Source organism: Chenopodium quinoa, unplaced genomic scaffold (genome assembly GCF_001683475.1).
Source record: "Chenopodium quinoa cultivar QQ74 unplaced genomic scaffold, ASM168347v1, whole genome shotgun sequence".
NCBI lineage: Eukaryota > Viridiplantae > Streptophyta > Magnoliopsida > Caryophyllales > Amaranthaceae > Chenopodium > Chenopodium quinoa.
In genome coordinates, this window is record NW_018743292.1 from 5844323 (window position 1) to 5863112 (window position 18790).

Consider the following 18790-nt stretch of genomic DNA (forward strand, 5'->3'; position numbering starts at 1 on the left):
GGGCTGGCTGGGTTAGGGGGAGGTTTTTTGTTTTTTTTTTTTTTTCAAATTTTCTTTTTTTTTTTAAACCAATAAACAGCTGACACGTGTACATGGCGGGCCCCACTAACGGTTTTCATCCCAAAGTCCGTTAGTGGGTGGTGAAACCAAAATTTTGGGATTTTTGGAGGTGTTATAATAAAACTTTTTTTTTAACAATGTTATTATTAAAATCGGGGTTTTTAGCAGGTGTTATTTTCTAATCTGACCTATTTTTAATTTCACATTATCAAAGTTTTCTAATTTATTTTTACATTATTTTTATTCAACTATATATAAATTTGAAAAAAAAAAGTACGGAGTAATGAATTTTCAATGGGACAAACGAAAAAGAACATAAATACAATGTACAGTTTATAAATAGAGATATAATGTTAGGCATTAAAAGAGGAGGGCAGAGAGAATAAAAGGAGAGATTAGATAAAAATAAGGAGAAAAAAGAGCAGAAATTATTTAACATTTTTATTTTTTATTTTTTTGCAGTGCGTAAGATAAAGAATAGCGGCGGTTTATTTCTTAAAAAAATAAATATTTATTTAGGATCTTGCTAACGAATGTCTTCGGGGCGTTGGTTAAGCATTTAAAACATTTCCTAAAGTAGTATTAATTTGAGAATACATGTCAAAATCACGAGTCAATCGATGTAATTAACGTTCATTTTAGTTTAATATTTCCACTTTTAGTTATCTTATCTAACGCATCCGAGACATTCGTTAGCTTTTGCCATTTATCTTTGATGATCTTGGAAACGAGCATCATAGAAATAACAGATGTAGTGTGACCCTTCAATTCGGTCCTTCCTTGTAAATGTCAATAGGAAATTTATTTATTGATCAGGTTGCGGTATCATTCTAGCCACCTATTGTACATATCATTAGACCGCCAAACTATTTTCCTCTATATATTGGTTAAAAATTCAATCCAGTGTCATCCTAGTGGCCAATGACGTCACAAGAGTTAAATTGTTAATTACGATTAAACCAATTAAGATAAATATGCATTTATGTATACACTACGTATTGTATACATACTGGATGATGTATGTAATAAATTAAAGTATATTTTATAATAAAAAGAATTATATGGCACATGGTACTACGTAAGTATGTATTTCATGCGGTGAGATATGCAAGTAGATCATTTTATTGGTCTTCATTAATCAACATTATCAACCTATGCAACTGTAGTCTGTTACTGCGCACATTAATTTCTTTTGAATAAATGTCTGCTTCTGCTTCTGCTTCTGTTCAACTTTTACATTTGTCAACTGTATAATATTCCTCTGTAGCTTATGTCAATAATAATATACGGACCGTATTTTATTTGAATTTGTATATAGAGTATATGAGTTTATATTTGAATTTATGTTGTAAGTATTAATCTTAACTTATTTTTTGTCGTTTTTTTTTTCTTTTTTTTTACAAGAAGAGCTAAAAACAAAATAACATGTTATAAATAAAAAAATAATAATAATAAAAAAAAAAAAACAAAACAAAAAAAGCATCATTCGGCGTCCTCAAAGGCAAGAGCCCCTCATAGATTATCAACAGGAGTGATACATATTCAAGTGCAAAGTCATTCTTAATACTGTATAAACCTATAGTCATCCAACTTAGGTGGTTAGAGCTTCCTTTTTAGTTTCAAGGGATCCTTTGGATCGAATATCATCATCTGCCTTTATAGCTCTCTAATAGGGTGGGGGGGGGGATAAAAAAAAAAAGTCATCCAACACAAAGTTTAACGCAGATTTTTTATTGGGATCAACCACCATGAATGCGCTGTACATTCGTTCTTGAATGTGATAGGAAGAGTTAACATTAAGAAAAATGATGCATATCATAGATGAGGCTTAAATTACAATTTTTAATAATCACTGTTCTAAATAGAGTAGGGGTGGAAAGGGGCATGTACAAAGTACATACATATAGCCAGCATGCAGCTATACCAAAGCGCTGGCGCAGATCTGCAACTAATGTTACAACAGAACACCCTAAATTACGATCAGCTGAATCCCCTGCATTTCATGGCTTTTCTGCAAATGCAGTCAGTACACGGGCTGTGGCCGTCGTCTCAACATGCCTCCAAACAGACAAATCAGGGACACATCTTTCATTTCACAGAAATCCGAGCAGATCTGCTTTAGAAACATTAAGACAACAATTCCATCTCTTAAAGCACACTGCTCAAGCTTCTCTTGGTTTTGGTTTTCACTATTCCCAGGGTTGGCATTGTTTGGGCATACTACAGGGTACTTAGCAGTGAGGCAGGACCGCAGGAGTGGCCATTAAATTGTTAGAATGCTACCAGTTGGGACTTCAAGTGAGCACGAACATTGACGTAACTTCTATCCTAGTTATAAAATCCCTCAGAACCTTCTCGATTTCTGCTGTGGAGGGTACCCAGGCAACATCCCAGGATCCTTTCTTCGCAGCTGCTCCAAAATAATGTTACAGATTAGACCACATGCAACCAGCATATCCCCAGACTAGTTTAAGGAGACCAATAGAGAGATTAGTTTTAAACGAGAGTAAAATGTGAGATAGTTTTTTCTTTTTTTTAATTTTTTTTTATTTATGAGTCTAGGAATGAAAATAAGAAACAAATAGAAGTATTCACAGTAAAATACCATCCATGTAATATTTGATCCATATTTCAAACTATTGCTAATAAAAAGTCAAAATTCAACTATGCCCTGATTTTCACCTCCCAGAAAATTGAAATCTCCAGATTACATAAAACTGGAAAAGATCACTTTCGGGGTTCAATTATAGCCATATAGCCGTTATAGGTGAGAAATTGAGGATCCAAATTTTCAATGGAGATAGAGAGACGCAATCTTAGAGTAGAACCACATAGCGAAATTTGACTCATGAATGAAGGAGTATTTAAAGGGAAACAAAGATAATGGAGAGATGATCAAATACTTTTTTTTTCACTGAAAAAGACTAATGGTAGAGGTAATAGTCTTATATTTTTGAAAGTAGGTAGCAGATAGTCTTTAAGATATGAATTTAACAATTTACAAGGTAATCGTTTGCCAAAAGTGTCATTTATTAGATAGTTTCATCCATAAAACAATATAGAAAATGTTAAGTGCTAACAAGATGGAATATATAGAGCCGTACCTGCTGCTGTGGGTGACCTTGATTAGCCACTCCTCGTTGCATAGGGATGCCTCCAGGGTTCATTCCACCACCCATTCCAGCCTGAGAAGAGATGTTATAAGGCGCTATGCCTTGAGGTGGCACTCTTTGCATACCAACCATACTCATTTGTCGAGGTACATTTCTGTTTGGAATATGGGAGCCTTGCATGTTACCAGCATTTGGAGGTGGAGCCTGAAAGAAAATATGAATTCATATACATGCAAGTAATCTGAAGTCCAACTAGAACAATACAAAATAAATTTACTTGCAACTATTAATATTATAGTCACCATTATATTTATCATGAGATGTTGGGATGCAAGCAAAGGGATGGAGGGCATTCAAGATAAACTCATAGTTCTATTAAGTTATATAGAACAGGTTTTTCATTCCAACACATTACTTGCCTCTAGATGTCAGGTTCAATAATCCTTCGAAATTGATAATTCTTTCAGTCTTGGGACTACTTTAAGTCTTTCAACGGGAGGAAAATAGAATCACAAGGATTAATACTACGTATCTATTAATCAAACCTAAGAACTAAACATTTTTCTAGCAGTATTTCATAAGCCTAACATACTTCTTTAGTCATCCATCTGGATTTGTGCACATTAACAAAACCAAGTTGGTCCAATGGTAACAGAAATCACAACTTACCAAGTAAATAGAAACATTTATCAGATTTCTCTGAGATGATCAAGCTATTAGCTTTTCAACATTAATATGATCAGACACCGACTTTTCTACTCCTCCATTGCATACATGCTATAATTAGTAAATCTTGCATCTTTTGTCTCTGCCTACTAGTCTTTCCACAGCATGGACTCGTATAAATCCAAACTATTCAAAAAAAATTCCATCAAAATAGTGAAGGGTTTAGGGTTCCCTATTTTCCTTCAGTACAAAATTCTCTTATAGCTCACCTCCCTTTACCCCAAAAGAAATCCATTTTCAAATACACATGTACGAATCAACATAGCAAAAGGGGGGGGGGGGGGTGGGGTGTTAAAAAGCACAGCTCAAAAAGAATTATGTTAAATCACCCTATGATAGAAGATTTCTGCAATTGAAAGTCACTGTAGGCTCAGAAGTTCCAAGCAGCACATCGATATGCATACCTGTTGTGGTGGTTGAATGGTTGCTGTTCCCTCAAAATGAGTATTACTGTCCACTGGTCGAGCAGGATAATTAACAACTTTTTCTTCGGGCCGGGAGGGAATAAATGCACTGTAAAACATTAAAATGGTTAAAATGAAAGTAAACAGTTTCCAATAGATAAATAATCAGTCCCACAACAGCATGCAACTCGAGACCTGTACAAGGGAGAAGGATAACTTACTTGCGACCTGGCAAAGGCTCCATCTTGAAGTACCTGATATAAAAATATGGGGAAAAAAACACGATATTAATAACCCAAAAATTCCTTAAAGACCTGAAGCTACTCAAGGTGGGGCAAGTGAAACTTGAAAGAACAATCATGCTGACACAGAAGGGAGCAAGTAATATATGATGAATCAAGAAAGAGTCATTAATGTTTCCAAAACTCCAAACGTGTGCAAGTCAATCATAATCTTACTGAAATACTTTCTCCGATTTTATATAGATGAAACCTTTTTTTCATGCTTTCCAATGCAAATTTTCAATCGTGAAGATCCTTAATTATCAATAAGTAAAAATTACAAAAATTTGATATAAATTAAGACGAATCTAACAAACCACACATGTTTTCCAGCCAAGCTGCACATTCACTAAAAAATTCACTTACAAAAAGCCAAAAAAAAAAAAAAAAAAAAAAACTTTTGAGAAATCACAAACCCAAATGGTCCAATAGAACCCCCCAACACCGCCACCGCCCCCGCCCATAGATACAACCCTAAAATATTCAAATATGTGATACAAATCATACACTCTCTGTCGTCAGATAATTGTCATGTATAGTTGTATACTACTAGTATTTTGGTCAGTCCCAATTGCCCTTGTTAACTTCACTGAAAAATTTATCCCACCTAATTCACTAAACCCTAAAAAAAAAGACTATTCTAATATGCGTGCCAAAACCCAAGATGGCAATATTTTGAGGATGGAACAAGTATTTTCAACTACTCTTTTTCTGGGAGTAATAAAAGATATAAGGAAAAGAAAGTAGTTCATTGACTATAATTATTACTCAGACTGTGAAACCAAGCTAGAGATTAGTGCATGCGAGCATGGTGCCATGGATATGACCAAATTGTGGAGAGGGGGGGGGGGAGCAGAGAAAAAGGAGAGGTGCAAACATGGGCTCCCAAGGTTCCTGGTTGCAAATAAACTGGTTTCCATTCAGCATGGGCCTCCCAACCAGCAGCTATGCTGCACGATGTGTCATAGAAGGATTGGGAAGGACGAAATGGGAGAGGCACATGAGTAGGAAATTTAGTCTTTTGCTAGTTCTGGTAGATAAGTAGGTCAGCTAAGGGGTAAATCTAACAACAGAAATACAAACTACAGTGGTAGGAGTCCAAAATTCATCAAAGAAAAAGGGAGCTGAATAAGTGAATAAGACTGGCCACAAGTAATTTTACATAGCACACCTCACGAAACATAATTTTGAAAATCTTACACAGTATTTAATTCTCCATTCTATATAAGTTTAGTCCAGCCCCGAGCAATGATTCTTTAAAGCAACAATAAGCTAATAACTAATAACCACCTAATGGTGTGAGTATGTTCAAGTCATGATGCATATAAAAAAAAGGGGGGGGGGGGGGGGAAGGAAGGGGGGGGGGGAAGAGTAATCTGTAAAGAATGATAGTCTTACTCATGTTCAAGTGCTTGTGCAGCTGTTAGTCGCTTGCGAGGATCGTATCTGCATAAAGTTCAAAGGAATAAAAGATTACAAAAGTTAACAGGATATATATTTGAACATAACATGAAAATTAAATGAAAATATCTTCCAGGAGAAAATCACAGAAACAAAAATCATGAAGTGTTCTAGAAAGGTCAATAAGTTAATACAACTAAAAAAAATTAACAAATCCAAAAATTGATGTACTGCTATAAACACTGATACACACAAATACACAGGTAACCCAACAGCCAAAACATAGCAGTAGCACACTTACTCAAGCATTTTGGACAGCAGGTCATAAGCAGGACTTTTGGGAGAAAGATGGACAACACTGTAAAGTCCAGGATTGTCGCTGCAGTAAACGATGGGTTAAAAAAGGGTAAATACTTAATGAATTGGCATATACGGAGTAGTAAACAGGAATGTAAAATAAAAATATGATCCTCGTAAACAACATGACTACGCAATATATTAATAAAAAATGTTGGCCGGTGTCACTTGCCACTAAAGACTGAAACCAATCATAAACAACCAAAAAGGGAAAGAAAATAGAGCAGGGCCACTCACTATTTATGCCCTTGAATATGCTGCGTATCTTGTTGCCAATGTGGAAGATTCGCAAGTATAGGCCACTTTTCTGGTGTTGGATGACCTGAAATAGAAGGAAATGACTTAATAAAGAGCACTCGGCCCTCAGAAACAAAATTAGCAGCCAATTCTAGCTAGCTTACCTAAGACTTTGAATATTTTGTCAAGTTGATCCAGCTGTAACAGAAGGCATCCATGTTAGAAAGCAACATTAATAAATTAGACCAAGATAAAAGCTCAGGATATATTCCTCCGATTCATAATAACTGCAACACTTAAACGAGATTTCAAAATTAATAGCAACATAACTTATTTTGGTAACTGCTCCCCTCTATCTCTCTCCTCAAAACGTTTTTAAATTAATTGCAACATAACGGAGTAATATTTTATAATTCCAGCAAGATAATCACAGATAAACCTTTAAAATACCTGAAAATGATTTGGTGTGCCTTTGACTTCCGCACCTTGAAACAGTGGCTTTAAAGTCAGAAGCTCAGCAAATATGCATCCAACAGCCCACATATCTATTTTAATTTTTTTTAAAAAAAATATCAACTGTCAGCTCCTAAGGGGAGAAGAATAGTTAGGATAAAATCTAGGTCAAACGGGAATCTAAGGCATTGTGTAATGCCAATAAGGATGTGGGGAAAGGAATTAATCTACAGCACACTTAATAAAGATAAGGATGGATTAAAGGGATACCAACAGCACTAGTGTAGTGTTTTGCCCCAAGCAGCAGTTCAGGAGCTCGATACCAAATTGTCACCACAACCTGCACAAAGGCTTCAAAATGTGAGCAACTATTCCACAGATGACCTGCTTAAATTGAGAACTAATCACAGTCCAGCAACAATTTAAGAGTATATCGCATGTCAAAAACACTAAACTATTACCCCATTGTCAGCCAATGCCTTTAATGGAGCCTGGTATACTCTTGCTAATCCAAAATCAGCAATTTTAACAACTCCCTGTTCTTCTCCTTCGCCCATAACCTTCAAACATATAATTCCAAAACCGACATATATATAAGCAAATGAAAAGTGCAGACTTCAATAATTTAGGGACGTCGCCACATGGACGACATAATGCACAGCCATACCAAAATATTCGACGGTTTGAGATCTCGATGAATGATCCAATTACTGCAGCAAAGGAACCAACAAATTTGAGTATTTGGAGGAAACATAACATTTGCATATTAAAGTGCCTTGCTAATCACCATACCTATGTAGATAATTAAGGCCATTCAGCAGCTGCCAGAGCAATGACTTAACTGTGTACTGATTGATTGGTTGATTTACCTTATCTCTATGATATCTAATGATCTCCTGCAGGACCCAGCATGCAGAGAAAGTAGCAGAATTGATAAGGTAAGTTATCCTCCTCTTAGACAGCAGTAGAAACTATGAGTACTTTATAAAATTTGTATCATTATTTTAATTCAATATTTAAGGGGCATGCTACTCACATATAGATCATGCTCCGCATAATCAAAGGCCAGGTACAAAGACATGTCTGCAGGATTGATGTGTACATTCACAAGCTTAACCACATTTTCATGGGATATTTCTCGTAGCAACTGCATTTCAAAGAATGAGGATATAAAGATGACAATAGATACATTAGCCTTAACCCTTACAACACCAACAATATCATTATCACCACAATGCTTCTAGCGAAGATCCCGCTCTATGCAGTAATAACTAACAACGGTCAAATGTATGCAGTAATCTCATATATTTCACGAAAAGAAAGTATAAATTTAGCACTTGGAATATCCATATGTTATAATTAACTTGTAAAGAATACCTCAAAGAATGAACTAATCAACACACTCTTCCATTCAATAATAGACCACCAACACTATACCATTTAATTGAGTATGCTGTATGCACATTAAAAGTATCCTAGAGTCTTATCGTAAACAATCTCCAAAAAATTCTCTTATTTTCAGAATTAATAAAAGTACCTATAAAGAAAGAATCATCATGCCCCATTGATGAAAGAAAACTTCAACTTCCCAACAACAGATTCTACCATAACTTGATAAATTTCACACATTCCCAGTAAACCCCACAAACTAACACTTCCCCTTTCAATTCAAAAATCAACGAAAGTTCCAAACTTTATACAAGTGAATTACAAAATTCCTGATTCAGCATTTAAAAAAAAAAAAAACCCTAATTCCAATCAATTAACATACACCCAGAAAAATAAAAATCCAACCTTTATTGATCAATCAAATTTTAAACAAAATACCCAAAACTCCAATTACAATTATAATATTGAGCAACAATGAAAACCCAAAAAATCCCAACAAAAAACCCAGAAACAAAAATTAAACAAAAATAAAAAAGAAAGAGGAGAGAAAAACCATGATTTCGCGAATAGCAGTAGGGGAGATGCCATCACCATCTTTAGATTGCTTAAACTTCTTAATAGCAATTGATTTACCACGATGAGGAGAAGGGGGTTTAACACGGGCTAAGAACACCAAACCATAAGTTCCTTCCCCAATTTTACCGATCAAATCATATTGTTGCAGCCATTCTGGTTTGTTGCTGCTGTTGTTGGAGTGTTGTTGATGTTGCTGTTGTTGTTGATGGTGATGATGTTGTTGTTGTGGGTGATGATGGTTGCCCAACATCCCTCCACCTCTGTTGCTCATTGTTGGTGTTGTTTTGATTCTTCTCCCATGTCTTTCAATTGACTCTATTTTTTGTTGTTCTTTTCGTTTGATTTGGAAGTCCACGGTATTATAACGGCGGTGGTGTGGTTATTAAATCTTTGGCACTAATTGGAGTTTCGTTAATGAACAATTGGACAGGGTAACCCAAGGTTAGAAATTTGTGAATTTGGGATCGAGTTATGGACAGAAGATATGGGCAAGGTCAGTATAGAAAAAATGAAACTAGAGAGAGAAAGTTAGCCAATAACCCCAACAAGCAAAAGAGACCAGAACTTACGAAGCTACTACTCCCTCCCTCTTTTTTATTTTTGTCCCATTGCCATTTTTTGGGTCAAATTTTGAAAACTTTGACCATAATACCGTTAATCTATAAAAGATAGGAAATTTTGGAAACAACTACCAATTTAAGTCCCCGTTTTGCAAACAACTACCTTTTAAAAAAAAATTTAAAACAACTACCACACAAATATTAAAAGTTAGAGTAGCACTACCACATGTGAAATTCCGGCAAGAATCTCCGGCAACTGGGTCCCACATTCTACAATTCCCTCAAATTTTTTTTTCTCTCTCCTCTGTATATAATTGTTATTGTTCGAGCTTTAATTGAACAAAAATTCCCAAAAAAATTTCTCAAATTTTCTCCCTTTTTTCACAAATTGAGCAAGAGGAATAATTTCTTGAACGCTACCTCAAGTAATTTGAGAATCTTGGATTTGAAATTGGGAAAAATTGGGGAAATTAGGGTTTCGCTAAATTAGCAATTTTTGGGTAGATTGAATTGATTTATTGACATTTAGGGTTTATTAATTGGTTGTTGTACATGTTTTTGCAGGATTTTGCGAATTGAATCATGTCCAATTCATCCTATGAATCGCCATAGATTTTAATTAGGGTTCAAGTCAAACTTTACTTTCCCAAACAAAACGTCATAGATTTTAATTAAAATTACATACTATACCTGACTTTAAGTAGAATTTGTCCTTCACCAGCTATCACCATCATCCCCTTCTCCATTAAAGCTCCAGCTTTCCCAATGTAGAAACGACAACTCCACTTTCGTTGCAACTTTGGACCACCGCGACAAAGACAAAAAAAGTGGGGAATAGTGGGGCGAATTCAATAACCTAAGTGTGAGGTGAGAAAATGCGAATATTCTCTGAGAATTTCAGAAAACCTTGACAATGGGGGTTGAACAGAGAACAGGGGAGAGTTAGGCGAGAATTAATTTAGGAGAAGGGAAGGTGGTTGGGTGTAAATTAAAAGAGGGGTAATAAGGTAATTTCGCATGGTCAAATTGGAGGGAATTGTAGAATGTGGGACCCAGTTGTCGGAGATTCTTGCCGGAATTTCACATATGGTAGTACTACTCTAACTTTTAATATATTTGTGGTAGTTGTTTTTAAAAAAAAAAATTAAAAGGTAATTGTTTTCAGAACGGGGCCTTAAATTGATAGCTGTTTCCAAATTTTCCTAAAAGATAATATGTTCATGAGTGGTCTTGTTAGATTTGTCTCATTGTATATAATATTAATATCATGTTTTTATAATTTTTACGTATATGGAATATAGATTATAGACGTTTTAAAACGCATCTTAGAGACCGCGCACAGTCAAATGGGGCAAAAGAATAGGGACAGAGGGAGTACTAGCCATCTCCATTCTACTCACTCATTTCTCTTGAATAAAAGTAGACTTGGCAAATGGTTCGTTCGAGTCGGGTCAATTTCGGGTCAGTTAACATTCGAGTCGGGTATGGGTCGGGTCGGGTCATTTCATGTTGCGGGTATGGATCGGGTCAGGTATCGGGTCGAGCTAGGGTCGGGTCGATTTTAGGTCAAGTCATTTTCGGGTCAAGTATGTTCGGGTCATATTCGAAATCACGTCGGGTCATGTTCGGGTTGTTTTATTTAATTTGTGGATCTAGCTCAAATCAATAATTTTATATTTTATTATTGTTATAATAAGAACTATCAATTCGGTTTATGAGTGTGGCTACAGTTGAAAATGAATAGTTTAAATTATTTTTGGCACCAGACATTTTTAGTTCAATTATAAGGTAATTTTAGTTCGGGACATTTCGAGTATTGGGTATGTTCGGGTCAATTTTGAGTATCGGGTTTGTTCGGGTCAAACAATTCGGGTCGGGTCAACTTCGGGTCGGGTAAGGTCAACTCTATTTTCGGGTCGGGTATGGATCGGGTCAGGTCAATTTCGAGTTTTGGGTCATGGGTTGGGTCATGATTGGCAGGTCTAAATAAATCTATCATCAAGGAAAGAGCCCAGTGTATCCAAGTACCATTCTATCTCAAAACCCAACATCACATGCTTACAAAAAGGAAAATTAATGGTAATCGTCAACCAAACACAACGAAATCCACAAAAGCATCTATCAAATCCCGTAAAAAGCTCAATCTGAACAATTATCTACATGTATTTTGTAATCTCCAAATTTCAAGGACTAAACATCACAATCAAAGAGCCTCAAATAATTTCAAATCTCCAAAGTTTTGGGTTTCAAATTGGGTCCCTTTTGAAACCCATCTCCCCTTTCAATTTTACGAAGTTGGTTATTTCTGGGCTACACTGGCCAAGGGCGAAAACAACCTCTCATCCACCACTTTGGGGTTCGTATCTCGGGTCCCGATAATATCACCAAACAGGTTCGCTTGGTGGCAGTCAATCTTATCATAAAATTGGAACACTCACAAGTCAAAAATAATGCAGATACAAAGGAAGCAACATAACAATAGTTTCAGAAATCAATATAAAGACAGTGCCAACCTCAGCTATATAAGAGTTGCTCAGGTACGCTTGGTAAACACAAGTCTCCCTGCTTATTCCATCTTCTCCAATTCAAATCCCTTGAATATTTCTTTTCCTTCTATATATGGCTGAGAAAAAAAGCTTCAACCTACTAGTGATGTTTTTAATGTCCCCCTTGAGACAAACAATATGGGTTCAAGCCCACCTGAGCACACTCATGCAGCTACTACCACTGATGTCCCCTTAGACGAACAACCTCAAGTCCAACAAGACATAGAAGAGCTATCCAATACTTGTCTTTTTGGTGTCCTTCTTGATCTTCGTACTATTATTACTAGAACTAAAGCAAACTGGAAATTGCTTAAGGGGGATGTTGAATATTTAGAGATGGGTAATAATTGGATTCTCCTTCGATTTGCAAATCCTAATGATAAGCAAATTGTATGGAATGAAAGGGCTTGGCATGTCCAGGTTGAAATTCTTGTTCTCCTTGGAGACCTCTGTTTGATCCTTTTTCTGAGGAAATTCAGTGGGTTGATCTTTGGACTTGGATTCGTATCCCTAGATTCCTATCCGAGCTCATAAATTATGATTCAATTGCTAATCTTATTGAGAAAAATGAAATAAGCACCCTCATTAGACTTTACCAACGCTGTACATAATCAGATTTGTCAGGGCCTGTATTTCTGTTGATATTTCTAAACCTTTTGCCCAAATCCGTCGATTTGGAGGCCAGTCCTTTACTTATCTTATTTGGTATGAAGACTTTTCAGAAGGTTGTGCCTTTTGTGGTGAGGAAAATCATTCCATTGAAAAATGTCCTTTATTGACAGCCCCTCCTAAGGAAGTTAAGATTGTTTTACAGAAAGCTCCGGGATTGTTTTCAACCTACACTAGTGCTAGTTCTTCTGATGCTAGACCAGAAAACCATCAACGTACAACCCAGAAAGCCTTTGTTGTTCATGTCAGGTCAAAGCAGAAAAACCAAGCACTAGGGGTTGAAAAGGCTGAATATCCCTCAAACTTCTCTATTCAAGAGCAAGTCCCCAGAAACTCATCCTCAAAGGGAATTCATATCAAAGAACCAACTGATGTAAACCATCCCTCTTATAAAGCCAAAAAAGGGGAATGGAATCAAGTCAAAAACAAAGGAAAAGGTAAGCTATCTATTGCAAACCCAATCCAAGACAACGATGAGTCATCTAATGATGATGGCCCTAAGGAAAAAATCAAAAAAAATATGCAGTCAAACACTCTCAAAGCCAATGATGAGGGTACAAGCTCAAGGCCTACTGCAGTCTTACCCACAGGGATCCTAATCCCACCTTTCATTCAACCTCAATACCCTCCTCCTCAACATTTGGAGGAAGGAACTGAGCATCTGTTTTATGATAACACTCTGAATTTTGGTGGCTCTGGTAGTGATAGTGTGCAAATTGATGACAACAGTCATTAGACGAGGCATTCTAACATGCTAGTAGGCTCGTTTCAGTCGCTACACTCTGATAACTCTATCATAAAGCACATTGAAAACATGGAGGTGGAGCAACCGCTAGAGAAAGTCCTCTCAACCATGTCTAATAGAGGAGAAGGAAGAAGACACGGCCTCAACCTTAGTGAAGAGGAACAAGAACTAATGCAAACCTCCCTTTTTAAATTTTTACGTTTTAAATGAATTTAGGTTTTTGGAATATTAGAGGTTGCGGAAGAAAAAATGTCCGATCTGAAGTCAATGATTTCTGCTCGGTAAATCATATTAATGTAATGTCATTATGTGAAACAAAAAAACAATCTTCTTCTAGTCATTCGGAAATAGCCAAGTGTGGCTTTAGGACTTTTGATTTCATCCCAACTTTGGGACTTTCTCGTGGTATCTGGTTAATGTGGAAGGATAGCTTAGCTAATCCTTTTACTTTATCCATCGTAGTTAAAGCCAACAGATTTATCTCATGTAATATCTCTATTATAAATTTGAATGTATCCTTTATTTTATGCCCCTGCTAGAGAAGAACAAAAGGAATGCTTTTGGTCAGAGCTAATATCATATTTAGCAAGTATTAATGACCCATTTATAATAATGGGTGACTTTAATGAAATTAGTGACACAAAGGATAAACAAGGTGGCAACACACCAACGAGTATAAGTATTTCAAAGAATGAATGAATTAAAAGCCAAGTAGATTGCATTGAAATTCCATTCACTGGAGCTCCTTTCACATGGAGAAAGAAAAAATATGGCACTGATAACGTTTTTGAAAGATTAGATAAGGGTATGGCTAACACAAATTGGCTAAACACATTCCAAAATGCAAGAATTAAGCACAACATTTTTACAACATCAGATCACTGCCCAATTAGTTTGTGTCTAGAAAATCTATCACCTTTGAGAGCCCCACCATTTAGATTCGAAAAAATGTGGACAACTAGAAAAGATTTTGAGAACTTTAGTTAAAAAAACTTGGTGCACCAAATTTAAAGGATCAAATATATTTTGCTTACTAAAAAAACTTAAACTTCTTAAGACAAACGCCAAAGAATGGAATAAACACAGATTTGGTAACATTTTTAGACAGTTAAGATTAGTAGATGATAGTCTACAAAAAATTCAAGCTCAACTAATTAGTAAACCCGATAATAAGGTGCTACAGGTAAAGTATGATAAGCTGCTAGTAAAGAGAAATAATTTGTTCTCCTTTTCAAACACCTACTGGAAGCAAAGAGTTAGAATAAACTCTTTAAAATTAAACGATCAAAACACTAAATTCTTCCAAGCACATGCTATTATAAGGAAAAACAAAATGGCTATAAAGAAATTAATCACACAAGGTGGGAAAACAGTCTACGATAACAATTCAATTAGCCAAATCATGAATGAAGAATTTGCTACTAGATTTACAAGCAACCAAAACTGTACTTTTAATATTAGCACCGATTTTGATCTTTTAGATCCAATAGTTTCTGAGCAAGACAATAATGAATTAATAAGAACAATATCAGACCAAGAAATTTATGAAGCGGTCTTTGAGATGGACCCCGACAAAGCTCCGGGACCAAATGGATTCCCAACCTTTTTCTTTCAAAAATACTGGAAATTGGTCGGTAATTCAATCACAATGGCTATTAAAGCCTTTTTTCATCCACGAAAAATCTTAAGAGAAATTAACCACACTTTCCTAGTATTAATCCCAAAAATAGATAACCCCGAACAAACAAATCACTTTAGACCCATAAGCTTATGCTCTACCCTCTATATAATATTTGCAAAAATCCTAGTAAATAGACTTAAAATTGTTCTCGGGAAATTAATTCATCCTCTACAAGGAGCATGCACCCCTGAAAGACTAGTACAAGACAATATATTAATAGCACATGAAATATTTCACTCCTTTAAGAACAAAACAGGAAAATTAGGATGGATAGCAATTAAGCTAGATATGGAAAAGGCATACGATAGAATAGAGTGGAGCTACCTATTCACAACCTTGGAGAAAATGGGTTTTTGTCATACTAGGATTAAGTGGATCAGAGAGTGTATTACAAATGTCTCCTTCTCTGTATTAGTAAACGCTTGTCCAATGAATAAATTTCTCCCATCAAGAGGTATAAGACAAGGAGATCCACTATCCCCATATTTATTTATTATTTGTGCAGAACTCCTTGCCAGAAAACTACAGTGTAGCAAAAATAAATACTTGGGCATATCTCCTAGTAGGTCAGGATTTAGAATCCCTTTCCTTACTTTTGCTGATGATACTATGATTTTTGCTGAAGCAAGTAAAGAAAATTGTACTCTCATAAAAGATATTCTTGATAAGTATTGCTTAATGTCAGGACAAATAATTAATTTTAATAGATCAGCATTTCAATGTACAAAGAAAGTGACCAACAATGAAATACAAATGTTTAGTGAAATACTCCAAATGGGCAATACAGATTATTTGGGTAAATATCTAGGATGCCCATTGATTGATAAAAGAGTGTCTAAAAGCACTTTTATGGATTTAGTATATGGAACAAAAAATCAACTCTCAAAGTGGAAAGCAAACTCTCTTTCCCAAGCAGGTCATTATATGCTAATTCAAGCAAATTTAGCAGCAAAGGCTAATTATCAGATTCAAAATCACCAAACCTTATTAGTTGGGATAAAATTTGTAAATCGAAAAAATTGGGTGGACTAGGATTTAGAAAGGCAGAGGTTAATAATTCAGTTATGCAGATGAAGCTTTTGTGGAGGATATTAACGGAACCAAACAATGTACGGGTTAAACTCATAACTGAGAATTACCTAAAAGACAAATCTTTAATTGATTATGAACCAGCATCTAATTGCTCTCCTTTTTAAACAAGGCCTAAGATGGCAAGTAGGAAATGGTAATAAAATTAATTTTTGGACAGACACTTGGGTTCTTAAGAAACCATTGATACAAATTACTCATAATGCTCCACATAGTCTTTTAACAGAGAACGTGTGTGCCTATTTCACAGAACACAAGCAATGGAATACTACTAAATTAAACCAAATCCTCCCCCAAAATATAGTCAAAGTCATTTGCAACACCTATATCCCTTCTAACAATCTAGAAGATAAAGTATTCTGGGGATACACTTCTAGTGGAAAATTTTCGACCAAATCTGCAGCTTATTTATGACCCATCTTTAAATGCAAAAGTTTCATACGAATGGATATGAAAAACTAATCTCCCTCCAAAGATTAAAAACTTCATTTGGAATGATGGACTTCCTACAAGAGAAAGATTATTTTGAAGTAATGTCATAGTTCCGCTTCATTGTCAATTCTGTAATCATCACACAGAAAATGTAGACCATCTTTTCTTTAAATGTGCAGTTTCAGAAGACATCTTCAGCTACCTTACCTAGATAGGCAAATGGACTAACCCGTCCAAATTTATGGGGACATCATTTATCAGTTCTATTCAAAATATTAGAGCAGCAAACTCATTAGAGACAACACAAAATATTTTATAGCATGGTGCTTTATTTGGTACATTAGAAATTCAATAATTTTTAGAAATGGGTCTTTCAAACCTGCATTCTAGTCAAGAACTTCACTAATGATTGGTTCAATAGTCAAAATATTGAAATATGCGATGAAGACAACCCCCATAGATCTTCTAAGTCCTGGGGATAATAAAAATTGCCAAAATACAACTCAAAGAGCTTGGTTCTCCCCTCCAAGAAATTTCCACAAGTTAAATTTTTATGGCTCAAAAATAGGCAAAAATAGCTCTGCTTTTGGCTTTGTAATTAGAGATCATAATGGGAATCTTATTCTTGCGGGGGCAAAGGCTCTCCACCCCGACACTTCAATTCTCCAAGCGGAAGCAATGGGCCTAAGAGAAGGCTTAGAGGGAGCTAAATTCCTAGGCATTCGTAATCTGATTATAGAAGGCAATAATCTGGCAGTCATAAATGCCATCAAGAGGACTTGGCAAATCCCATGGGAGATCTTCAACATCATATGTGACACGGAGGTAACTTTGAACACACTTGATTCTCACCATTCACCATTGTTGCAGGAAGACGAATATGGCGGCGGATTACATGGCAAAGAAGGGGCACCACCATGAAAATTTACTTTGGTCCTTTAATAATTTTGCGCCTTCCCTCTCCCTTATCATCCAAAAGGATGCTTTAGGTATCTCTAATCAAAGGGGCTAACTTAGCTTTTCTCACTCAATCAAAAAAAAAAAAACATATGGTTAAAATATTATTTTTAAAATTTGGAAAATTCTAAATTATAACCCTCTATATTACGTTTTACGTGGTGTGTCCTCCCCTTTTGAAAGTTACACATTATAACCCTTAGGTATAATTAATAACCATACAGTGACCTTATCGTTATCCTGCCGTTAACAAATTTTGTTATGTTGATTCAATCACCGTTAGTGGGCCCACTCTCCACTTATTAATACGGAGTATTTTTTATCAATTTGCGTGTTGGAAAATGTTCCGTTAAAGGTTTTAGGGGTCATTTGTTCCTTGTGGGTCCAATTAAGCTCAGATTTGGCCAAAAAAATAATGTACTACGTAAATGCCTCATTTTGCTTATTAAGAAATGTTGCAGAAATTGTTCAACTAGAGGTGATAAAAAAAATTGGGCCAAGCCGAGTCTATGCAAAATCCTTGTGCCCAATAGTAAAATAGTGTCATGTTTATTCGGCCAAAGCAAGTTTTTGGGGCCAGGCTTGAGTTTTTAACTAAAAATTATAGCCGGTAAAAGTTGACACGACCCGAAATGGACACGAGAAAAACTAGTCAGTGTCAAGCGTTTAAGACACGCTTAATTAAACAAGTAATCACAACACGACATGTTAATTAAATAGGTTGAGTTGGTGTTTACAATTCCAACGCGAAATACCCCGCTTAAGAAAAAATAATCAATAATTTATGGATTTTATGATAAATATCTCAAATGAAGTTAACATTTTGACTTATGACACGACACGACACGAATCGGACACTAAAAACGGGTTAGTGTCAAGGGTTTTCGACATGATTAGCAAAATGGGGTCAGCACGACACAACACGTTTATTAAAATGTTGTTAGTGTTGAGGTTCGTCAACCATTTCACTTTAAACACGAACACGAAAATGATTCGACATGACATATTTGCCAGCTCTACTAAAAAAATGCATTTTAGCCTTGTCCAAACCTGAATTTTTTCGAATCGAATGGGGCGGGCCATTGATGATTGCATCTAGTTGGTACTCCACTAC

The 18790-nt window shown here is 35.7% G+C and overlaps 1 protein-coding gene across 1 annotated transcript; it reads right to left on the reverse strand.

Annotated features, from left to right (window-relative positions):
• Positions 1–1763: 1763 nt before the first annotated feature.
• LOC110736652 (cyclin-dependent kinase E-1-like) lies at positions 1764–9846 on the reverse strand. The gene is made up of 15 exons (XM_021916934.1): positions 8975–9846; positions 8069–8179; positions 7825–7928; positions 7700–7742; positions 7494–7592; positions 7303–7372; positions 7030–7124; positions 6744–6777; positions 6580–6664; positions 6287–6364; positions 5983–6030; positions 4525–4557; positions 4304–4412; positions 3165–3377; positions 1764–2470 (listed from the first exon to the last, which is right to left on the reverse strand). The coding sequence occupies exons 1-15, from the start codon at positions 9266–9268 to the stop codon at positions 2405–2407; spliced, it is 1482 nt and encodes a 493-aa protein (XP_021772626.1). The 5' UTR covers positions 9269–9846; the 3' UTR covers positions 1764–2404.
• Positions 9847–18790: the final 8944 nt, after the last annotated feature.

Bases quoted from the DNA above. Each gene is read 5' to 3' on its own strand.
- LOC110736652 (XM_021916934.1), bottom strand. From the start codon at position 9,268: ATGAGCAACAGAGGTGGAGGGATGTTGGGCAACCATCATCACCCACAA. The intron at 7,743-7,824 runs GTATGGTGATTA...CCTTTGCTGCAG, and splicing joins GGCCTTAATTATCTACATAG to TAATTGGATCATTCATCGAG. The intron at 2,471-3,164 runs GTACGGCTCTAT...ATTTTGGAGCAG, and splicing joins AAGGTCACCCACAGCAGCAG to CTGCGAAGAAAGGATCCTGG.